A 26,421-nucleotide genomic window follows, 5' to 3' on the forward strand; every position below is an offset into this window, starting at 1 on the left:
AACTGACATAGGTATCTTATATCTCCAACATAGAAGTAAGAACTCAAAAAAATCCAGGTTCCTTTTCTGCTATGAAAAGGCATATATTTTGAGATCCATCAAACAGACTTGCCCAGGGAAGATACAGATTCAGATAAGCAACTTAAGAAACCAGGTTCTTCATGAAGTTCTCATTTTTTTTACTTTTTGGCTTTCTACTGATGAAGATGGTAGCAAAATATGAATATTTTCTGGTAACAATACTGAAGTCTTTTCAGTACAAGTTTGAGACTGAAACATCAATGCTACTAGGGGCAACAGTAATGACAATAAAGTCAAGTCCCCCACCACAATAAAGTCAAGTCAAGTGGTCTGCTTGACCACTGCAGTCGCAATGTTTCCCTTCATCAGGTTAACTTGGCGGTAGAGTATTGAGCATTTATTCTGGAAACATAGCCTCTAATCTTTGAATCTCTTCTTCTCTATGATTGTATGAGCTGCTTAATATCCTATATTAAAGACCTCTTCTGTTTAAACCAGCCAAAGTAGACTTTGTTGGGGCGCCTGGGTGGCTCAGTCGGTTGAGCGTCCGACTTCAGCTCAGGTCACGATCTCGGGGTCCGTGAGTTCGAGACCCGCATCAGGCTCTGTGCTGACAGCTCAGAGTCTGGAGTCTGACTCAGATTCTGTGTCTCCCTCTCTCTCTGACCCTCCCCCATTCATGCTCTGCCTCTCTCTGTCTCAAAAATAAATAAACATTAAAAAAGAAAAAAAAAACAAAGTAGACTTTGTTCATAAGAAAATGGACATTATAAACAAAAATTATTCCCAAAAGAGAAATGTTTTGGGTAACAGTCTTAAAGGGAATGGGAATAAAGAACCTATGATGTCACTTAGCTGTATCTCAATGGAGCAAAGGCCTATTTAGTATTAAGGACTGATAACATAACAATACTTGGCATACATTTCACTAGCCATGGTCACCTCAAATAAAGTGCTTCTTGAAGGTAATGTTTTGGGTGACAAAATACCACCTGTTTTAGTACTATAAAAGCATGAGAAATAGAAATATGGGAAGAATTGGTTGTATCCAACTGTACTACTGAATTTAAAGAAATAAAATAAACTTAAAATTTAAATTTCAGCTCCAACTGTCTTGAGCTGCCAAAAGTCCTCTTAACAGTGAAAAGGATAACAGAGCTACAAATAAAAATCCAAGTCTTATTCCACAGAATTTCTGAATTGTAAAAATGATTGAACTTACTGCATCACTTTATGAGGAAATGAGGCCACTGAGTGGAAAAAAAGTGAAATCCTGAGCACTGGAATGCAGATATGTGGAAGAATTCAGATGATTCAAAATACTATCAACTTCTAAAACTTACGGAGTCTGTCTTTCTACCTGATTCAGCTGTTCCACATGTGGCTGAGGAAGTGGTTCCTTCATGTCTTCATTACCAAGCGCACACCTTATCTAAGATTGTTAATTGATAGATGGAAGCAATTCTCTTCCTGAACAAACCTATTACTCCATCTGAACTCAGGATACTGACATAAATTTGAAAGCCAGTTATCTAGTCATTTGGAGGCAAGAAGCTTCTTGGATATGAAACTCACAAGATTCTATAACTTAAGTTTGCCCAAGCTTAGAAAATATGTGTAAAAATGGATTTTATGAGTTTCTCAGATGCATAGGGGCTAGAAGCAATCTAATTTCAGCTAGTATAAATGCATGATTAACGATTCTGGATTCAATGTGCTTCTCCAGGTCACTGGCACGAGTGCTAAATGTTTCTTCAATTTGTTGACCAAAATCTGGATTGAAAGGTGGCTAATGTTAAATAATGTTCAAAAACTTGGAATTCCTTGGTTTAATGTAGAAGAAGGTATTAAATGACCTGCCGAAATAGAAGTGTTAAAGTGGATTTATTTTTCAAGGCTTATGAAACTGCCCACTAATTATAACTTTAGGAAGGGCCCAGAAGACATTTTCCTTATCATAATGATAAGAAATAAATTTGCAGTGCCACATGTATAAACAAAATCTCCATAATTTCTATTCTCTATACTTGAGAACACAGAAGTTGAAGCTGCAGTGAAATAATAAGGGTGATTGCCCTTCAAGAAGGATTGTGCAATAGCAACATATGTTAATATTGTCCATCTGCCTTTAAGCTTTTCTGAAAAGTATTTCTGACCATTTCTAAATAAATAAAGAGGGGGAGGGGTAAATGACCAAACCTTTTACCAGTTATTGAATACTGTGCCTGAGCTAGCATTAATCCCTATGTATTCAGAAACACTGATCTGAGTGGATGTTATGGAGGTAATGTGATTAAATAAGATTCAGCCCTGAGCCCATATTACAATTGGCATAGTGATGCCTTCTCCATCCTATCCTTTGACCCTTTCACCAGTTCACTGGTGTATATTGGAAAATTTACCTTGCATATGGAAGAAATCTTTCTTTGTCTTTGAGGCCCATGAAACAAAAGCTGTAAAACTATAGTAATGGCCAAACTAAAGTATCTCCATCCTACCAAAAGAGTAAGCACAAATCTTTATTGTATCTCTGTAGAAATCAGTGCCACCATAAAAAAATATGGAAGAAAAAGAATGAGAGTCATGAACTTTAAATGACTTGTTTGGTCTGGGTAGAAGACCAACAATCTTGGCAAACAACATATTTAATCAGGTGGTGATTACAAATACAGCCAATATGATGTCTCCACTGGCAAAAAAAAAATCAACAAATACCTTCATCTTTGTTTAGTAATGGTCTAACAAGTGACAATGAGCTTTTTCTTTAACATCTCAATAAACAGAAACCACCAGAAAACATTTTTTTGCCACCTTGGCAAGAGCAACAATTTACTTTCACCATCTTGTTTCAGCATTCTCTTAAATTTCATGGTCTACAGCATAATTTGGTCTTCAGGAAAACCTGATCATCTCAACATCCTATGTTACATCATGCTGGTCAACTGCACGAAAGGCATCAAACTGAAAGTACTTGATTAAATGGGATTATCGTGTACCCCAGATACTTTTACAAGAACCAAGAAATAAAAACCATCAAAATATAGGGACATCTTTCTTAGTGATATTTCTGATAGTCTGGACAGGTTGGGCCATCTCCTCCAAAATGTTTGCTGCATTTTACAAATCATATCATGTCAACTAAGCCCTCTGAGGACAGAATCTAGAAGCCTAAGATTAATTCAAAGCAATTAAAGTTTGGTCTATTTTACCCCAGAATTAAAATTCTATCCCTTTGCATACTAAAATATTAGTGATTTGCTTGTCTTTTTTCTTTGTTAGAATGAGCTTATTCTTTCTTGGGATAAAATATACATTTGTATATATTTAAATATATACATATTTTATATACACATATAAATACATATATAAATTTTAACGTTTGCTAGAGTGCCTAGTGCAAAATTATTTTAAAATGAAAACATTAAAAATATGTTTATAGAAGACTATGATAATGCACACGATTTTGTGAGCAGATAATGAAACTTAAAAATATTTGCTTTCAATGGAATTTTCATTTTCACACTATGTATTGATGTATCACTCACTCTCTATCCATATATCTATACATTCAATCATCTATCCATGTAACTAGAAGATTGAGAAACTCAGTCAATATTATCCCTTTTCTAAGTTTAAGAATTTTAAATAATTCATGGTTTGCATATTCATCATTTTATCCACTTTGCAACCTATTTGTTAAGAGATCCTTATATAATTAACATATTCCCAATGAATTTTCCTATCATTTCCTCCTTCTCCACAGATAGCATTCCTTTACCACATGTAAATTACTTTTTTTTTCTTATTCTTTCACTTTCAGATGTGTTTATTTTTCTTGGCCATGAAAATCATCACAATTTTACAATGCTTTCCTATCAACCTCAGTACTATTTGCTTCATTTTATAAGGAACATAAAGTCCAACTAATTCTAGTATTCAGCTTTTCTTAAAACTTTGTATTTTGTTTTTGTTTTGCTTTATTCTTTAAGTAATCTCTACACCCAACATGGGGCTCAAAGTCATGACCCAGAAATCAACTGACCACTGACTGAGCCAGCCAGGTGTCCCAAACTTTATATTTTGACCTTACTAGTAAATTGCATGTAAAAAGTACCATTTGAATTTAGACAACTTATCGCAAGAGTAAGATACTAGACTTCATAATAATATAATGACTGGGAAAATGTTTTAAATACTGTATAAAACTAGGGTTACCTAGTTAGCTAGGGTTACCTAATCAATTTCAGTTCCTAGTTTAATGCAAGGTTCTCATCTTACAAAAAAAATTGCTATTTTTCTTCTTGTACTTTATAAATAAAATTTTGAATCTAGACAATTCATACTATGCACTAAAACTCTAGTAGATGACTGATGCCAGCCTTCTGTGACCATCTCAAGTGACCTCGAGGAGAAACCAAAAACAAGACAAACCAGAAAATAAGTTAAGTGGAGGCATGCAGGCAATGTTTTTGAATAATCTGATAAGAAACAAACATAATGTATTAAGATGACGTAAGGGTCTTTTACATCTCTATGTGGAACTCAGTAAACCTTAATTTTTACAACCAGACCAATTATACCTAGTGACACGCAACTATATGATGGAGAACTGCTTGCAAGGATAAATACCCATTCCCTTTTTGCATAGAATTCTCTCTAAACTGACATGCTTTGGAGCAATTCTTAAGACCAATTTGAAATACTGTCTCCTGGGCTATAGTCCACAGCAAGACAATGAATAAAACATTTATTAACCTATTTTAAGGATGGCTTTTTATTGTAGTCAACCACATATTGTGGTCATGTCACAAAAAATAAATCAATCAGAAAATGCCAAAACAAATTACAAATCTGAAACAAATTAAGAAATGCATTTCTCAAAAAAAAATCCTTAAAAGATTGAAAATAAAGTTAAAATTCGCTGAAAGAAATTTTATATAAAAAACACATATGGCACAAATAATTTTCTTTAATTTAATGCTTAAAAATATTCAAATATTAAAAACTACTACAGCCCACTTTCTATTATGCTGATAATTGATAAATATGCAGCAATAATTATTCAATATAAGACTTCTTAGGAGGTATGTGAAGTTTACAATTTTGGTGAAAATTGAGACTTTGGTTCACCTAAAATGTCAGATACTGAGGAAAATGTCTTCTTGTTTTGATTTTTTTTTTTTTTGGATAGATTTGCAAGCCTTTAGCAGTATGTGTATCCTGAGAACTCAGAAAAAATCAGCAACCAAGAGTCAACAAAACATTTGTTCTGAATACAAATGTTTGTTTTACATGATAGCAGTGCCTTGAACAGTTGGGTGAAAATTATTCTTTCATGGTATTTAAGGTATTTATACATCAAAACCACACTTTACAGTCTGAACAGACTACCAAGTCAAAGACAACTAGAGCAAATATTTATTAGTACGTTATCTTAAATATATACAGTCATTTCCTATATATAGTTCAGCAGAGAAATATCTTTCAAGTAAGTTGAGGGTATGCAAACTAGAAATTATTCTCCCTGAGGAACATAACTCTCAGTGATTGTATTCAGTCATTGAATACATATTCAAACATGTTTTCAATATGTTAATGGAAGATTCATACACAGAACCATGTAAAGTTGAAAGATGTTACATGAGAAACCTGAAATCACATGCTGTAAAGTCAGTGTTCTTCTGATGTGGGAAGACAGTTTGCATTTACTGAACACTTGTGCCATCTAGATACTGTGATGGAATATTGACATACACCAGTATTGCCAGCAGCTGACTCTATTGTGAAAGAAAACTTAATTTTCACTATTTCTATCCAGTTCTTTAACACTTTTGTTAGTTCCACCTTAGGTTAGGGAGTAAATGGAGAAAAATATAAATGATTCATTTAAGGAAGTGGTATTTATGTGTGCAATGTTTTCTCTAAGAATAAAAAAAATGCTGTGGACATCTATGCAACATGGACAAGAATATCTAGACTATTTAGAATGATTCGTAATAAATTACTCAATTACTTTCATGTTAGCCAGGCTGCTCTTGAACACTTCCCTTGATTTGATCAGTCAGAAACAACTATGAACTCGACTGCATGCACCTTTTCATCTTAAGAAGTAATGGCTTGATTTACCTGACACATTCAACAATTCAAATTATTTTGGCCAAGATGTGATTACTGACAGCATTCTCCAGTCAACCAAGTCATTCTACAACCTACAAACTTACACTAATGTTTATATGAACTAAGTCCAAAATGATTCAAACATATCCTATTTCATTGTGAGTACTGCTAGCAACGATGTCTTCACTGATGAAAGTCCACCTGGTGTGCTAACGAGATGGCGATTTTATGCCCATGGACTGAGAGCTGTGGCCAGGGAATAGAGGGAAGTGACATTTAATGCCTCATCCCACCCAGATACCCCATTGTTGACAAAAACAAGTCATAAATTATCCATAGGCTTTGAATAATTTTTCTTACAAAACAGGTTAAATTTTAATTTAATCATAGTTTATCTTTGGTTTTTCTTTTACCAGGAAAGACGCCTTCTATATTGATTTGCCTAAAATGGAATACCTGAGTGGAAACTATGGGGGAATTTTAGCACAAGCAGACCTGAATTCTCTACCGTCTAATAATTACTCTCGAGAAATTTCAAGAGCTTTATATGGAACATAAATGTGTTTTCATGTATAGTTCACAGTTATTCTAATTTTGGTAAGTGGATTTAGCAAAGAAAAATTCATTTTGTACGTTTTTATTATTATAATAATAGAAATGACAAGAAAAGCCTATTTCAATATGCAAAGAAAATTCAACTGTGGTGCCAAACCAACAAGCAAACAGAACCCGATTGATTATCTGTTAAATTAATAAAATAAACAAAAAACATGAAGTAAACAAAACAACAAAATATGTAGATTTGAGCTATGATAATTGCATGTGTGAAATTTGAGATAAAATTTTGCTACGAATGAATTTGAGCCAGAAATGTCTTTTTAGTAATAAAAAAAATTCAATGGAAAATTATCTTATTCTTAACCCCCTGTCCATGGATGAGAGTGCTAAGAAAGCCCTAGCTTTTATTTGTATATGAAGCATTTTGAGATGTATTCTACTTTACGTCCTGGCCCTCTGGTTTATGAGAAGTTCTCTTATAGATCTCACAGGTTAGCCCTCACTTAGCTACGGAGAAAGTTGACAGAGCTCGGCCCAAGGTACATGATTTGGTTGGACATCACACTTACCTGCTTGATTTGTGGTTACATTTACAGACACATATTGCCGGGCTCCTGGGCTCAAGTCGGACACTCCATTCACTGCCTCAATCTCAAAGGTATAGTTTGTGTGAGCGAGCAGATCCACCATCATGACAGAGGTGTTTTTCAGGCCGATTTGCTGGGGGAGGTACCTGACATGACCTCCACACTCGTCACACACACCTGCATGGGAGTTGCACTTCTTGCATGCAATATAATATGAGACATCTTTCCTTCCACCAGTGTCAGCAGGGGGAATCCATTCCAGAAAGACACTAGTTTCATTAACATTTGAGATGGCATTCCGAGGAGCAGAGGGGGGTCCTGGTTTGCAAAGTAAAGTGAGAAAAACATATTTTAAGATGACAACATTAAGAATTGTTTACTACACAAGTCCCTGGTCTGAAGAAAAAAAAAATAGATTTGCAATCAATCTTTTAAGTAGGGAGAATGCAACAGTCATCAATTTGTAATAAGTGAAAGATCTTGTTCGGGTTTTGTAGGGACAATAGTGGGATTTATACCCTATAGGAATAACTTATCTCGGCATTGTTATAACTACTCATTTCGTTAAAACAGATGTTTTGCTTACTGTAAATATAAGGAAGTATGAAGTAAAACTATGTATGCAAAAATAATGTTATATAAAAAATTATACATTCAAAAAGTGGTAAGTCCTTTGGCAAATCCAAGGAATAATTCTCCTTGGGGATTGAACTGATTACTTCCTCACTGAGATCTGTCCCAGTGACCTACGAAGTACACATGAAGGATTTACTAAGCAATGAGCACAAGTGAAAATAGGATTTGCCAGTGTGGCTCTTGACTACAAATTTTGCAGCAAGTAAAACAGCCTTAGCTTACCTCAAAATGAATTGCATATCCACAGATAAATCACCAACAGCATTTGAAATCTTTCTCATGTGTCAAGAAAAATCTAGAATTTAAGTAGTTGGACACTACAATGTATAATAAAATTTCACTTACTTTGATATTGTTTTAGTACTGTGGCTCTGTAAACTGTGAATTTTATTTAATAGGAAATCAGAAATATATTTTATAAATAACTCTCAAAAACACCATGAGGGTAAGAATGAAAGTGTTCAGATCTTGAAGTATCAGCAGAATGAGGATATAGAAGTAATAATATCTTTTTGTATGTTACTTTATTTCTGAAACTAATAATTAGCTTACTGAAGATAACTAAAATCAATTCTATATCAGCTGTGACAACTGTATACCATGCTGGTGGGGGGTGTTGATTAGGGGGGAGGCTTTGCATGTGTGTGGGCCAGGAGTATATGGAAAGTCTCTGCCTTTCTCTGAATGTTGTTGTGAACCTAAAACTGTTATAAAAAATTAAGTCTTTTAAAAAAGGAATTGCATAATGTCTATTTTACAGTTGATTACCAAATACTTAGCGTTATAACTTCAGTTAGGTGTTAATGTTATATGGTCAGATGTTCCCAAAGTAAAAATACATTTTTATTTGTTTCAGACTTGACAAGTAAAGATTTCCCAACAGAGAACAGAATGGACTATAGTGGTAGCTGAATGGTTCATAAGCATAAATTAAGCTGTTTGGGATGGCATAGCCTATTTATCTTAATATTTGTTGTTTTAAACGTAGAGATTATTATTAATTTGTACCTAACATTCATTAAGCCATGACTGTTGAAGACTAAATTTAAATAAGGTGATTAAAAAAAAGCTACCTGGTATTTACAAAATGTCTTTTAAATAAAGGACCCCATAACCCAAGAGTTGTCATTTTTGGCAAAATAATCCCCACCTTGACTACATTAATGGATGAACTCTGTGAATTTTGCCATACATACAACCTCACACATTTCAACACAAAACAGTTACTTTTAAGTTGAAACAATTACTTAAGATGGAAATACAAGTCTTAATTTTTTACTGATTTAATAGTGGAAAGTTACGGAGAAAATGTTGTTTGAGGTCAAAATGTTACAGGTTTACTTCTGAAGTGAAGGTAAACAGACTTGAAATATGTCTCATTCAGAAAGATATCAAACTTTTTTTCCTCCCTGCCAACTGAAATGAAACCAAATTTAACACCTTTCCTCTAAATCTGTACAAATACATCAGAGTCTGACTCTCCCTTTTCTTCTGGTTGTGCCAGTAACAGCCCCTCAAAATTTTGTGGGGACACATCTGCCTCTTAATGTCAAAGGGAAACTCAAATTCAAGTGAAGCCCTAAAGTAGAGGTAGAAAGTAGCAGCTCAGATGGTCATGCACCTAAAAATAATGTAATGAAATTCCACAGCCTGCTAATACATGTGATATGTGAACCAAAACAGGGCTATGTACCCTTGATTTAAGCAGATTCATCAGAAACTTTTTTGTTTTTCTTTTCCTATAAGTTTATAACATTCTATTTTCCAGATTTAGATAGAAAGATAGATAGATAGATAGATAGATAGATAGATAGAATATAGATAGAAGGAATTGGAACCATAAATTTAATTCGAAAGATCCAAAGTGAAAGAAAAATTCAAGATACTCATGTGAACATGTGAACATCAATCAAGCCACCCATTCAAGGGAAACATTTGCAGTATTCGTGGTGTTATGAATGCAACTAAAAACGGAACGCATGCACTCACAGAATATATGTTAGCAAGATCTTCTATACAAGTCCCAACAGTCTTTTGAGAAATGTGTAGAAATTAGTGTTCTTTTGAAACACAGTATTAGAAATTCACACACCTGGAAACAGAAAATTTGAAGCCTCAAGTCCTTTTAGAGGACGAAGCAGTCCCTGCCACCAGAGCACAGTCTCATCCCAAACCTAACAAACTTACAGAAAGGGAGACTCAATTCTGTGCTGAGAAAGAGAAAGATCATGGCTGGATCACTTAAAGAAAATAATTATTAGAAAACTAAGGAAATTTAAAAGATAATTCAAGACATGGTTTTCTCTCCCTAATTTACCAGCCTATTGTCTATCCACATTTCCCTCTACTTAGACATCCTTTTGCTCTGAATAATTGAAATCATCTCTACTGTAACCAAAGTGTATCACTTTCAATCATAGTTTTATCTCCTCTATTCAAATGCAACCTCCCCAAAGTGTATACAATAATGTCATTTACTTATTTGAATAGGAATTGTTTATAATTAGTAACCATCTAACCCGTAAAACTATCAGTCTGGTGATAAAATAATTGTCTTCAGAAATACAAAGCTAATTAATATCAATGATTTGAGAAATTATGAAGATATGTCTCACTGACACTATGGAATTCAGACCTTGAAATTCAGATAAAATTTTAGTTTGTGACAATTTATTAAAGGAATTGTATTCCTATTTATATTTAATAGTAGAATGAACGTCCTAGAATAAATACTAAATTTCAAAAAGTTTTGTCATCATCTTTGAGAGCAACGACATCTTCCTGGGATCAAAAATAATAAAACAAGGCAAGGACATGGATATTGAATGTAATGAGGAGAGGGGATTTACTTTCTTCCCTTTCATTTTTAGTTTTTGTTTCATTTGCCATAGACTCTGAATGTGGAAAATTTATGAAAGGATTTCTGTCAAATACATAAATGTGCTTCTTTCTCAGAAATCTGTGGAACGCTAGAAAAACAAAACACCAAAGACATTGAAGAATGTGGATGCTTCCACTGCGAATGTTGGAATTAAATATTTGTTATTCATTATTCTGATGATATGATTATGTGCTATAATTAATTAGAGTTAGGGGCACTCACTAATAAGAAACATGACAACTGCTTGAAAGTCCTAGCTAAAAATTTGGTTTTATATTTGACTCCTAAATGCTATTTGCCAACCCTCACCACTCCACGTGGTGTTTCCTACCTTTTTTTATAGATGACCTTCTCACTGGCCCTTGTAGTTTAGTGTGGCAGGTAAGAAAAAAAAAAAAGGCACAAGTGCCATTTATTGTATGCTTATGTGATCAGAAGCCTGGGTTGGGAGAAGAATGAAAAAAAAAATTACTGTGAATAGCGAAGTGGGTTCATCAAAGTCATGTTTAGCCATCCTGAACACTAAAAGAAATCACAAAATAAAATAAAATATACTTTATCTGTCTTAGATGTTGAATTTGAAATTAAGGAAAATGAATGCTTCTAACAGCGAGTGATAAAAGAGATTCAAACTTTCCAAAGCTTACTCAAGAAAATCGAAATTTGGTAAAAAAAAAAAATAGCTATTTTGGAAGATTAAACATTATGCCTGTTTTCGGGAAAATGGTGATAGAATGCAACAGGCTCCATCATGCTCTTTCTTCGGAGTGGTGAAAGTTCGCATCACCAAGTATCAGTGGGTTTCCTTACTTGTGCATGCCATTGTGGGTGGATCAGACTCCCTCCTGAAATAATCCTTTTCACAGACACAAGAGGTTGAAGCTTCCTCATGGGTAAAACTGTGAGGTGGACATTTGCTGCAGGTCTGGCTGTGAGGTGAGGCTTTGAAGAACCCAGGTCTGCACACTGTCAAAAGAAATAAGAGACTAAGCTTTTCCTTGGAACAGATGCAGTGTTTGTTTGGTGAATAATGCCATTATTTTGACTAGTATACACAGATTACATATAACACAATATTTGCATTAATTTCAAAAATGTTTCACAAGCTTCGGAATCATAAATACCAGCCTATTCATTCAGATAATCAAATATTTAAGTATTTAAATTAAACATGTCTGGAATATGTGTATTTTCAGTGACTTCTATGCTGCAGGAGCTTATAAGAAATTATATTATGAAAGATAAATACTTATATGTACTTAAAACTTAAGTAGTCTTTTGAGTATAGTTTTCATTAACTCTGTTATTAATACAAGTGTGTTAAAGAAATGCTAATTTTCCCCAATGCTCATAGAACAGTAAGGTGCATAGTAGGTGCTTGAAATTTTGTTATTAAATTAAATAATTAATTAATTGATTAATTAATTAATAATTAGTAGGTGTTGAGAGCTTCATAAATTTTGTTATATTTGGGAGAAAGCATGGGTGAGCTGGTGTATCATTCACATTATATTGATTTCAGGAGGAGTCCGATGTTAGGCATTTACTTTACATTTTACTCCATTTTAGAACTATTTGATTCAACAAGCATCTATTCTGATATCAGTCATATTTATACTGTACAAATTATGATCTATAAAGGATAGAAAATGTGTCTTATCCAATTTTACATTCATAATACTTATCACAGTGTTCGACCACAGTAGGCGATCCTAAATTGTTATGTAACACATAAATGAATGAAAGACATAGCATGAAGATTGTGACTGAACTATTCAAAATCACATAAAGAAAATGTTCTTTGGGTATCTGTGTTAACATTTCTGTTGGTGGTCAAATAAGTGTCAATAGAGTTTATCTTTTTTTTTTATTTCTGCTCATTCCCTAACCTCTGGTATCTTTCTTTCTTCTGCATGGCTAATAAAACCAAACTTTTATTCCAACTTTCAATATGTGGGCCAATTGAAAACCACCAAACTGATGGTTTGATTACCTTTTAGGGCTTAGATTACATAAAACTAATCAACCATATATATCTTTTCTATTTTCAGAATTCAGTACATACACTTAAGAGCATTTATTCAGGCATCAATGGAAATTTGCTAAAGCTGAAAGGGGAACTTGTATTTCAACAGAAAATTCTGATAGACATAATGAATTTTGGCTAATTTTCATGTGCTATAAATGATTTGGGTTTTTAGTAATCCATGCTAAGGCTTTTTGCCATCACCATGAATAATCAGGAATTGACAAAAATGAGACGGGACTTTTTTCAGTAGATCTAATTATAGCGATAGCAAAGCCTTAATGCTCTTATAAATTCAGAGAGAATGTGAAGGTATTTGAAAGATAAGAAGAGCTTTTTGATAGTATTAGGGACATTCTTGTAGTCAAATGATTAGGAAAAGATTTAAAATATTATTTTTCTTATAATAGGATTGCTGTAGCAGCCAATACCATTCATTGCTAAGTTATCCATTTTTTCTTCTTTCATCCTCTACAGTAAAACCGTTCTCACTTTAAACACTATTTATTTTCAAAGACATGAAGTGTCAATCCACAATTCTGCCTATTTGGAAATAAGTGGTCATTTATGAAACAAAAGGCATTTATTTTCTTTTAATGAATGCCTGTTAACTTAAAAACTTATTTTGATACCGTATACAACACTGTTATTTAACCTTCCATAGAAACTTTGGAAACAGAAAGAAATGTAAAAGTAAGTTAAGGTGGTAAGTGTATCTTTCTCACCAGCAGTTCAACAAAATCCTTTCAGCAGATAAGTAGGACAGAAATTTTGCTTGGTACTAGGTTACAGAGGTAAATAAGATAGACATGTCTCTGCCTTTATGAGTCTTAACAGTATTACATGAATAATTATAAATATGATTATGATAGAAAAAAAGAAAGAGCATGGAAGTGAAAATTGATACCTAATTTAGACTGGAATATCAAAAAGACTTCTTAAGGAAGCTGAGCCTCTGCTGAGATTAAAACAAAAAATTAAAAAGGAAAATTATCCAATTTGCATTTGCATTAAGGGGGGGGGGCATTAGAGTGCATTAATGTGCATTAGAGGGGCAAAATCCTTGCAAACAAAGAAAACCGGTGGAGAGCAAAGGAGGAGATAGAGAAAACTAAAAGATCAGGGTGATAGTAGACTTAAAATGGCAGAGATAAAGTTAGAGAGGGAAAAGGACACCAGGTCACACCTTAGAGGTTTTATTGTTTGAGGTCATTACACAAATTTTAAGCAGGGAAATACTGAGATCACAATGATGTTTGACAGATCAGCGTGGGTAATGGATTAGAGAGGAATAGGGATGGAGCCATTTTCTCAGAGAACTCCAGGTATGAAATGAGTTTGGGGGAAGATAATGATTATGCTTAAGGTATTACTTATTTTGAGGTTAAAGAAATTCACATAACGGTATAGAGAGGAAAACTGTGAGCTCAATGTTGTCCAAGAAAAAAAAATACATGTATATGTAATTATTCATTGCCTTCAAATCATGGCCCCCAATCCAAATGGGACCTACAATGCTGCAAGACAATTTTAGTATTATTTCCTTAGTTAACTTTGGTTTTCAGCACCAGCATGATTATTTTGTAGCTTCTCCTCTCTCTTCTTATTCCTTAGAAGCTCTATTCCTTTGTGATCTCTCGCTGGTACATTTTTCTGTGTGCTGAGAAAATAGAAGTCATTAAAGAAACTTGCTTATTTTCCTATCACCAAATCTCCAAACCTATGTGCACTTGTAGCCACCCTCTCTCCCTTGTTTCTTATGAAAAAGTGAAACGTGTTTTTGCTTCTACCAATGAAAAGTATCTTTATTTGAATTAAGAACCTCATCTCTATTCTCTGAGAGTAATCTTTCAAATTATCTACTATCCCTTTTACATACTCAGTTTCTGTCTCTCTCTCTCTCTCTCTCTCTCTCTCTCTCTCTATCTCTTTCTCTTAATCTCTAACTCTCACCTAGTCATTCATATGACCTCAATACAGTTTTCCAGAATTTTTCAATGGAAACAAAGTGAAGCACAATAAACAAATAACAACAATAAACTATCAATCTCACTTGATCTCAGTTCTCTCTGTAGCTATCAAACAGTTTTGCTACCCTTCAGAACACAATTTCTTAAATTATTTTTCCATACATGCACCTCTAGTTCCTATTTTAAATCACACATTGGCATAGTACACTCCCCTGAAATTGGTTTTGTTAAGATTGCAGTCATCTTGTTGCCATACTTCTCAACAGCATTTGATCATGTCATTTTTGGGAAATTCCAATTAATTTTATTACAAAATGCTAGCATAGTCTGCAAGTTTCCACACAAAAAGAAATCCTTCAAATATGGTCTTCTCCCACACTCACTGTCTCCATCCATACTAATCTACTTATAATTTCTTGCACTTGGGAAACTCTTCTATCTGCTTCTAAATATTGCAGGAAAAGCATTCTAACCAAAGAAGAAGAAGTGTAAGAAAAAGTTTGTAGTCCATGATAAGGACTTTGGATTTAATCTGAATGCATTTGGAAAAAACTGGGTATTTTTTTTTTTTTTTGAGGACACTCCTTCTGTCAAGCGCTGTGGCAAGGGATATTTATATTGTGGTCAGAAAATAAAATTTGTACTTGAAAGTACCGTGAATCCACAACATATATGGGGAGGCCAAAAATAAAAAGTGATAATCAAAAGAAGCAAAATTGACTTTTTTTTGCATTTTAATTACAGCCATATTTAACAAATAATTATTAAGGTGAGTATTAAAATTTCTTTTAATTCCATCTCGATATCGTTTACTTAAACAGTTAAACATAAAGGCAGCTTCTGGAGCAAAGTTGTGTCAAATAATGATTGTATGTTGCCTCAACATTATTTAGAAAATATTACGCAAGTCTATTTAAGTTGAAAGAGGACTAGGAGACAAAAACTGTATCCTCTATGAATATGCTTCATGAAACTGATTAGGCAATCCTTTGGAGAGAAGGAAACTTTTTTTTTTTTTGGAAGGAAACTATTTTTAATAATTCCTTTACTGTCCATGTTCCAAGGCTCTTTTTAAGTGCTACCTTTTCCATATTTGTGATGATGTCCATGGCTATATAATCTTTCTTTACACATCTTTTAGATCTAGAAACTATTTATTTAATATCTATCTTATGGCATATAGCAAAATTTTTGTCAGTTTTATATGTAGGAATTTTCACCTGCTCCCAACTCTATATAAACATTCTGGAGAACAGAAACAGTTCATTTGATTTTCATCATTTGTAGCATAATTCATTGTATTGAGTACATATTCAGCAACATTTATTGGATGGATAAATAGTACATTTGTGTCCTTCTCAGGGTCAAAATGACACAGCAGAACTTAATAAAAGCTGATGAAGCTAAATTATTTAAATATTAACTCTTGACAAGTAAACAATAATATGTGTTAGTTACATCTACACTGGCTACTTTAGAAATTTTACATAAGCTACCAACATTCCAGCTTTCATAGTTATCACTTAGAAAATTAGGATGTTAATTACACCTATTAAAATAGTTTTAAAAATCTAAACAAATATACATCATCAGTATATGAATTTCATTTGTTAAAGTTGTAAAATGGTGTTACCTAATCTAATGAGAAAATTTTTTTAAGTTCTCAAAATTGTCAAAAATGTTTAAACTGATAATTTAGGATTTTTTCCCCACACTTTTTTATTGTCAATTAAATTATTTTTAATGTTTCCAAAAAACTTTAGCCTTAAACGTTCATCACCCTTGGGGTACCTAAGTGAATTCATCTTACAATTCAGGAACATGGCCACCAACAAAAAAATGTAATGTACAAAATACTGGCTAGTAATATTGAATATTATCATTCTCCTCACTGGAAGTAAAATATACAGATCATTTTAAAATACATCCATATATATAAAGAAATGGGAATAGAAATGCACAGACTGTTTTTGTCGATATTGTTCAAGATATAATTAATCTTCAAAGTGTTATTGGATTTATCCAATTATGCTTTATTAAGAATGACAGAAAATCACTATGAGCAAGAGTTTCACCACAGTTCTATTATATGTGAATTATTGGAGGATATAAACAAAATCAAATTTACTTTTTATACAGATTTTTTTAAATGAAGTGCCCACAAGATAGTTCAGCCCAAATTTAAAAGATGCATTTATTAAGAAAATCAGCATAACATAACATAAGATTACAACTAAAAATAATCCAATAATATTTATACCAAAATTAAGATGATAGATTTATCTTTATATTTAAAATATATCCTGAGCATAAAAAAAAAACTGATAATGAGTTAAAACAATGATACATTAAAAGAGGTTTTGAAGTAGGAATTCTATTTTTTAATGTAAGTTATTGTGAAATTGGCTAATATACAGTGTGTACAGTGTGCTCTTGGGTTTGGAAGTAAGAACTCTAAAACTTGACAACATCTTTTGAATGCCTGCACACAGAAATATGAGAAAGATACTACTCAAGAATTTAAAAAAGCTTGTTAGTTAGAATACAACTTTAGATGGTTAAAATAAATAAGCTGATTTTAACACTGTAAAATATCAGAGAAGAAAAGAATAGTATATTTTTATTTTTTATTTTAATACCAGCCTAGTTAACCCTTACACAGGGTTATAGTAGTTACAGGCATACAAGATAGTGATTCAACAATTATATACACTATTAGTCAGTGCTCACCATGATAAATGTACTTTTAATCCCCCTTTCACCTACTTCATTCCCTCCCACACCTCCCTTCTGACATGCTGTATTTATTTTTTGATATGCTTTATTTTAAATGAGTACCCTCACTTAAAGTTATTTTTTTCAATAAGAATATTTTTTACTTGATGCATACTTCAGAATACATGGTTCTAAAAGATATACATAAAATTTCTATCTAAGAAAAGTGGAATATACGTTTTCCTCAAGTACACATGGAATTCCCTGGTTAAATCATAGAAAAACAGATGTAACAAATTTAAGAAGACTGAAATCATACCAAGTATATTTTCCAACCTCAATTGTACAAAACTGAAGATCAACAATAAAGCAAAGCTGGAATACATATAATGCAAATATTAAATATTTAATATGTAAATATTAAACAATACACAACTGCACAAGCTGTGGGCCAAATAAGAAATCAAATGGAAAATCAAAATATATCTCCAAACAAAAGAAACAGGAAACATAATATTTCCAAACCTATAAGATGCAGCAAAAATGTATCTTAGCATGAAATTCATGCTAAAATGCCTGCACTAAAAAAAAGAAAAGTTAAACAATTTAGCATTATACCACAAAGAATTAAAAAAATAAAAAAACTTAGCTGAAATTTAGTAGAGAGAGGAAATAATAAAGAAAAATCAGAAATAAATAAAATAGGAACCAGAATAAACAACAACAATATTGAAAGAAATAAGTAAAACAAACAAAGTTTGCAATGTTTTAACTATATTAACTAACAAATAAGGGAGAATACTCAAAAACCAAAATGAGAAATAGAAGAGAAAATAATACAACAGATAACCACAGAAATACATAGTATGACAGCAGATTACTATAAGTAATTATATACCAATAAATCAGACAATTTAGAAAAAAGGCCAGATAATTCCTAAAAATACACATTACCAAGATTAAATCATGAATCTTGATTCCAAGAAATAGGAAATCTTCTTAGACCAATAAAAAGCATAGAGGTTAAATTAGGAATAAAAAAAACAAAAAACAAGCAAACAAAAAAACCTCCCAGTATAGAAAAGCCCAAGACCACACGGTCTCATTGGTAGATTCTATCAAACATTAAAAAAATAATAATAATTAATGACAATCTTTATCAAAATCTTACAAATAATGGAATAGAGGGAACTTATTCAAAATTATTCCATGAGGCCAATACTACCCTGATACCAAAGCAGGATAAAAACGATATAAGAACAAAAACATCTAGTTTGTCCCTTAAAAAGATTGTTACTGAGACATTCTTGTGACATCCATTTGTATGATAAATGTTTCTCTATACCCTCAGTTTCCATCTGCAGGTGTCTTTAGGCCTATAACAAGTCTCTTATAGGCACCATATAGATGAGTCTTACTTTTTTAATCTATTCTGAAATTGTATGTCTTTTGATTGGAGTGTTCAGTCCATTTACACTCAAAGTAATTATTGATGATATGTACTTACTATTATTTTACTTTTTTTTTTTTCATTGTTTAGTCAGATTTTCTCTGATCATTTCTTGCCTTAGCACTTTGGTCTCTCCTTTGCATCTCTCCTTCTATTCTGAATGATAGCTTTGCTGGATAGAGTATTTTTGGCTACAGATTTTTCCCATTCAGCACTTTGACTATTTCATGCCACTCTCTCCTGGCTTGCCAAGTTTCTGTTGAGAAATCTCCAGCTAGGCTTATGGATTTTCTCTTGTAAGTTAAGGACTTCTTTTGTCTTGTTGCTTTTAAGATTTTATTCTTTATTACTATATTTTGCAAATTTAATTACAATATACCTTGGTATTGGCCTGCTCTTGTTGATTTTGATGGAAGTTCTTTGTGCCTCCTGGATCTGGATGTCTGTTTCTTATCCCAGATTATGGAAGTTTTCTGCTATTATTTCTTGAAATAAATTCTCTGCCCCCTTTCTCTCTCTTCTTCTTCTGGGACTGTATAATAGGAATGTAATTACATTTGGTGCAGTCACTGAGTTCCCTAAGTCAATTCTTGTGTTACATAATTCTTTCTCTCTTTTATTCAGCTTCACTATTTTTCATTATTTTGTCTTCTAGGTCACTAATTCATTCCTCTGCTTCTTCCAGCCTTGTGTTCATTGCATCAAGCCTCTTTCCAATCTCATTTATTACATTGTTCATCTCTATTTAATTCTTTACCTCTTTTATCTCTATGGTGAGGGTCTCAGTGATGTCTTCTATTGTTTCCTCAAGCCCAGGGAGTATCCTTATGATCGTTGCCTTAAATTCTCCATGAGGCATGGTACTTATATGTGATTTGCTTAGATCTCTGGCTGTGGTATTATCTTGTTCTTTCATTTGGAATGAATTCCTGTGTCTTGGCATTTTATCTAAGTCTCTGCTTTCTTCTCTGTATTAGATAAGCCAGTTTTGTCTCCTGCTCCTGAAAGTAATGGCCTTATGCAGAGGAGGTCATGTAGTGCCAGGTGGCTGCTCTATCCTTTAGGCCAGGCATCTGCAGGGGTGCTCCTTGCCTGGTGGGGGCAGTGCTTTGTCCCTAGCTTGAATGTGGTAAGTTTTAACTAGATGTGCTCTGCTATAATTGTGGAATAAAATCTGACACCAACTCTACCAGAACTGAGGCCCTGCAGAACTTTCTGGTTGGGAGATGTGGTGTAGACAGGGAGTCTTCTGGGGTAGGAGCACACTACACTGGGACTGAGGCAAGTGTGACTGAGGAAGGCAGTCTGGCCAGAGTGCAGGGAAATGGAGCTTGGTTTAAGAAAATGGAGCAACCAACATCAGCGCTGTGCTATATCTCCCACTGGTGCCAGTGGTTCTGTGTTTATGCTGAGGGGTAGGGGAGGGCAATGGTGCTGGTCAGCTCTTCTGTTCCAGGAGAGGTGTCTCTGTGAACTCTGCCTCCCAAGGACCTTTCTGAGAGGAGTGAATTTTCTTCCCACTCTGTGCCCTAGGCATTCTTCAGATTGCTATTTCCATGCTGTGGGCCCCTGGGTTGTCTGCCTGCCTTCTCTCCAGGAGCAGGGCAGTGTCATCCCAGTGCTATCTCAGCCAAGTCCACTAACCTTTAAAACTCCAGGCTTTAAGGCCCACTGTTTGCAAGAACTCATGAAATTCAGCCCCTCTTGTTTTCTAAGCTGTGGGGAAAACATTTTCTTTGTGCATTCCCCTGTGCACTCTTCTCTGTCTAGATCTTCTCAGCAATCATGGCTCCCTCATCTTCACAGCAGTTGCAAGCTATTTCTCCCCTAAACTATGTCACTGCACTTCCTACCCTCTTGGATATGGCCTCTTCTCTCCCTTTAGTTATGGAGTTGTTTTTTTTTTTTTTTCAGTCTTCTGGATGATTTCTAGAGTATGTAGGGTGATTTGATAGTTATTTGTGTTTGTGGGACAAGAGGAGGGTCTTCCCTTTCTGCTGCCATTCTGGGGACTTCTTCCAGAACAAGAACACTATTGATTAATACATTGTCTCTCTCGCTCTCTCTCGCTCTTTCTCTCTCTCCATTTATGTTTATGTTTATAATTTAGGCCTCCCAAATATTAACAGAAAATCCAATAAATTACATGGTAATTATAAATGAAGAGTGAAATTAATTGCTACATATCCCTTATATATTCATTCATTCAATATATGTAATGAGCCATGCTTATGTGTCATGAACTGTACTGGACACTGGACATGCGTACCTAATTAAAACCTATTCATCGCCATCATGCCATTAAATAACTCAGTCATTTGTAACAATTGCTTACACATATTTTGTCTGGCACATATTTAGACTTTCATTGATTAATATTGTTTAATATAAATACACACATTTAAAAAAAACTCAAATGACACTCAAAAATGACAACTGTCAAAATGACAATTCAAAAATAGCGTCATGTGTGGGCATGTGTGTGTTTGTGTGTGTACAGACACAAAACCTCATGGGCCCTCAGTAAGATACTAAACATATATATAATCCAATATCTTCCAATTAAAAATAAAATACAGATGTGTAACTTTAGAAACTTTAGGATTGTATCACTTTAACATTTTAATGTTTTTAAATCTGTATCTTTTATACATCTTTTATACAAAATATATTCTATATTTTATAAAAATACTGTATCATTCAGTGTCAGTGATCAATTGTAATGCTGACCCACCTCCCATAGTGCAGATAAGAAACTATCACTTCCTCTACAGTTTAGAAAAGACCAGAATATCCTTAAATTTTGTAAAAATGTATTCTATACCAATATCTCTTCCTACTTTATGTCTAAGATTAGCATTTATATACTTCATAACTTATAGCTAAAAAAATTAGAAAATACTCAAAATTTAAAACATACTGAAGAAAATAAATATCAATATAACCAATTTATAAGCTAGGATGGAATGTTTTCTTTGCTCAAGTAAAGCATGTTGATCAATTGTATTTTGTTCAATGTTGTATGGAAACCAATTTGACAATAAATGTCATTAAAAAGTATTAATTCACAAGGGATATGTTTCAGAAGATAAAATAGTTAAATTTTAGTTTCATAAGTCTAAATACCAAGAAACTTGCATAGTATCCTTAGAGAACATTCTACAGTGATATGACAATATGTTTCTCCACCTTGGCAACACGGACATGCTTAAGATATAGTAACAAACCATGAGGCTCCTTGTGGTTTGGAATGGACTGACACATGACCCCTAAGCTGTGGAGAGTTGTAAATCATATTACCATTTTATATTTATCTAGCTGAATCTCCATTAAAATAAAAGATACATAATTTCAGCAATTTTTCAAAGACTTCTACAACCTATCTACATAAGAATGAATATTTATTAGAGATAATAAAACTCATGGTATCTGTCAAAGCAGAGATTATTTTCTCCCTTAGTTACTGATGGATTGAAATTCTCTATAATAACACATTATGATAGATAATTTTAAAGTTTTAATTATTAATTTTGCTGGATATTTTTCATATCTCTGTAGTTTCCATAGATACTTAAGGTGCTGAACAGTTTTGCTCTCCCAAACAAATACATATGAATCAATTCAGATCAGCATACTTCAGTAATAGTGTGTGTAGGATATGTATGGAAGTGCATGTGTATATGTGTACAAAACACTATTGATATCTCGTTACCTATTTTCCCTTTTATTAACATTTTACTTAGATAAAGATTGTAAAGGATACATTGAAGGATTTAGGAGAAGTTAGTATAAAATATTTTTGAACTAAACATTATACCTTCTCTACCTTTAAACATTATCCTTACTTTTTCATGGATACAAACAAAGCGTTATATATCTAAACAAGAGTTAATCTTGACATCAACAAACACCATATGCAATTGTTTTATTGTATCATTTTGATCCTATGAACAACTTTGCTTTTCAACAGTGTTTCACAATTTAAATTCTTTGTGAGTTAGGAAGCATGAACCATCAAATATGTTTGAAGAATCCAGATCTCAGTGAATTTGTAATTTACAAAATCAGAAAAATAGTAATTAATTTTAATCAAATTAAATGACTTTTGAATTTTAAATGATAAATCTTCTTGTACTATTTTTTATTATGCATTCAATCAGTGAAAGGATTAAAACTGAAAATAAAAATCCAGGAGATGACTAGATTATGAAACATTGATTTTAGAATTCCTTTTTAGAATACCTAAATTCTTTTTAGAGTTTCTAAAAGTTAGCACCATGCCTTGAAAATATTTTAAACATATTTTTGTGGGTTAATTATTTCCAAAATGCATAATTCTTTTATATCTTTCCAAGAAAAATTAATGTTTATAATTATTCTATAAGTTTAGAGAAAAGCCAGAAATCTATGCTTTTGAGAATAAACATATTATGGAAAACTATACAAAAGGGGAAATCTGTAGATAAATGCTATCTTACCTATAACACAGCACAAAGTTTAGCATTTGTTAATTGATAAAAGGACATATTTTCTCTAAATTAAAAGGTAACCAAGTGCCCCACTTACATTTTTCTCTCATTGTAGGCACAGATAATTTTTCTGTACAAATTGCTGGAATCTGATGCCATCTAGGCCTTTTCACGTTATTTCAAATTGAATATGTTAAAAAATTAAACATTGATGAATATCATAAAATAATCTTATCAGTCTTTAGTGTTTTTCTTCATTATTGAATGATTCAATCCATGTGCTTTTCTGACCATTATTTGTGATAATATGTTTACTGCTTTGATAGAAGGGATGTATTGTTTAAATATTAAGCTAGATGCTTTATCCTGTAATTGAAAGAAAACCTTATAGCCTGTGTATTTGATTTGATGTATCCATTATGTCTAGAATCAGGTAGTGAAAGGCAGTTTGTTTACCTCATGTCTGTATGGTCATAAAATAAGTCCAGTTATGAATCATGAAGAGAATATGTTCCAGTTATGCAATAAAACTTCCATGAAGGGATAAAAACATCCAACATAATATACGTTTTGAAAGTATATGCAATGTCTGACTCAGGGTCTTGGCCTTGACAGCTAAGGTAAAAATAGTGATTTCTTTTTTTTTTTTTTAAAGTTTTTATTTATTTTTGAGACAGAGAGAGACAGAGCATGAGCAGGGGAGGGGCAGAGAGAGAGAGGGAGACACAGAATCTGAAGCAAGCTCCAGGCTCTGAGCTGTCAGCACAGAGCCTGACGCGGGGCTTGAACTCACAGACTGTAAGATCATGACCTGAGCTGAAGTCGGATGCTTAACTGACTGAGCCACCCAGGCGCCCCTAAAAATAGTGATTTCTGTTATGAACATTTCTCCTTGTACCATTGGTCATTACACCTTAGTTCAGTAACTCAGAAGACAATACTGGCAGTGTAACAAAATAATATCTCCTCTGATAAGATGAAAAAGTACATATTAAATATGTACTATTTTAAAATAAAGAATAAACCATTATATGTAGTATAAATGCATTTGTGATTACATTCTCTCTTTACAAACCAAACAACCACAACAAAAGGAAAATGTATTTCTTAGTACAGTCACAGAATTACTGCCCTGAATGATTATAATTTAAGTAAAACATTAACAATGTAGTTCTTTAAGAAGCATAGATAGACATAGAGAGATTACCTATAAAAAGTGTTTGAAAACTATAACTTGCCTTAAAACAAATTTTTTTTTAAAAAATTGCCCTGATAATTTGTGGGAAAGTATACCTGGAGTAGAAGATAGAGCTAATTTTTAGCTAAGAATATATATATATGTGTGTGTGTGTGTATATATATATATACACATATATATGTATGTATATATATGTGTGTGTATACACACACACACACACAAACATATATGTATATATATATATATATATATATATATATAGTGAAGTATAAAGAACACGTAAGTCATGCAGTTGTTCTAATCCAGTTTTCTGCAAATTGTACACTGAGAATTGAAGTGAATTAAACCATTTTGCGCGTGTTCAATTCATATAAATATTCTTCTTTCAAACTGAAGGTCTGTGACTTAGCAAAAGTAATTGGTTAGTGCAGTTCATTTGGTTAAAGCACTCATCTAGTTGTCCCTAATTTTAAGTGTGCAAGTGTCCTACTGAGTCTCAAATTAAACTATTTCAGATGTCATCATTGGGGGCAAAATTCTTTACTCACAGAATGGGAACCCCATGCCCAAAATAACTTGGTAAATAACTTTAAAAATAAACCTTATTTCTAAAACTTTCACTCAGGCAAACTCTTATATGTATTTCATACCATCATATATTACATTATTTTTATTTGTCTATGTTTAGTTCATACATTTTTTCTTTTTAGTTTATTGTGATCAGTACTATAAAATCATTCAGTCATCCCTAGCATTTATTTTTATGCCCTAGCTATCTGGCAATCTCAATTTCAAAACCAGAATAGGCCTTGGCTTTTTTTCAGAAGCCAGAGCAGGAAGAAAAAGGAAGCCAGAAAAACAATAACTCTAAATGGTTGATCTCAGGGATGATTAGAAAGCAGTTTCTTTATTTTGTAATATGGAAACTTAGACTTTCAGGTTATAATCGTAACCCAAATTAGATTATATTTTGAAGCATATTCCTTTTCCATTGTCATTTTATGATTATCCCTATTCTACCACTGTGTCATCAAATGTCATCTTTTATAGCCACATAACATAGAGATAATAATAACAATAGTCATACTAATAAAACAAACTGACATATATTCAGCATGTCCACTAGGACCAGTTAGTCACTGGAACGCTACACAGATCCATATCATTTAATTAGTACAATGATGATATGAAGCCAGTGGATTAATGTTTCCATTTTATAGCTACAATGCTAAGCAATCTGCCTAAGACCTTCCAACCAGCCAGTATTAAGTGGTGAATCTGGGAGTTCAGCACAGATGTATTTGGTAACACAGCTCAGCTTTCTCACTGTTACTCTGGAGAAAGCAGACCTTGAGGCACTGCACTGTCTTTCTTGTTCTTGGGTAATAGTCACTCTATCTAACTAACCGTTCTCAAGGATTGAGGATTTCTCAGAACATTTTAAATGTATCGTATGCGATATAGACTGCTATTAGCCAGATCGTAATTCATTATTTTTTTTCTTATTACTGTGTTCTCCATAGTGCTTGTTCTTAACTCTCTCACTCTATGTGGCCACACACGCTCTCTTCTTTGGTTAGAAGAACATAGATTTCTAGGTCACACAGACTTGAGTTTAAATCTTAGCAATTTTACATTGTATCTATATGACCCTTGAGAGATACTTTATAACCTTGAGTCTAAATTTACTTACCTGTAAAATATGGATATTTTAAGTATTTAATTGGAATATATATGTATATATACAATATTTATGTTATATGTAATACACATGCACCCATAAATGTGTAGCA

At 33.0% G+C, this 26,421-nt stretch overlaps 1 protein-coding gene across 4 annotated transcripts in view; it reads right to left on the bottom strand.

Moving 5' to 3' along the window:
• Nucleotides 1-26,421, bottom strand: part of EPHA5 (EPH receptor A5) — a 341,103-nt gene that overhangs the window by 154,580 nt on the left and 160,102 nt on the right. For all 4 annotated transcript variants that reach the window (XM_047091371.1, XM_047091369.1, XM_047091370.1 and 1 more), the window contains exons 4-5: nt 11,611-11,766; nt 7,266-7,601 (exon numbers count right to left, since the gene is read on the bottom strand). In XM_047091371.1, the coding sequence (XP_046947327.1) occupies nt 7,266-7,601; nt 11,611-11,766 (492 nt within the window). The remainder of the gene's footprint in view (nt 1-7,265; nt 7,602-11,610; nt 11,767-26,421) is intronic.

Source organism: Lynx rufus, unplaced genomic scaffold (assembly GCF_022079265.1).
Source record: "Lynx rufus isolate CCGP_SWC_20201006 ecotype Redwood Valley unplaced genomic scaffold, mLynRuf1.p SCAF_3, whole genome shotgun sequence".
Lineage (NCBI taxonomy): Eukaryota > Metazoa > Chordata > Mammalia > Carnivora > Felidae > Lynx > Lynx rufus.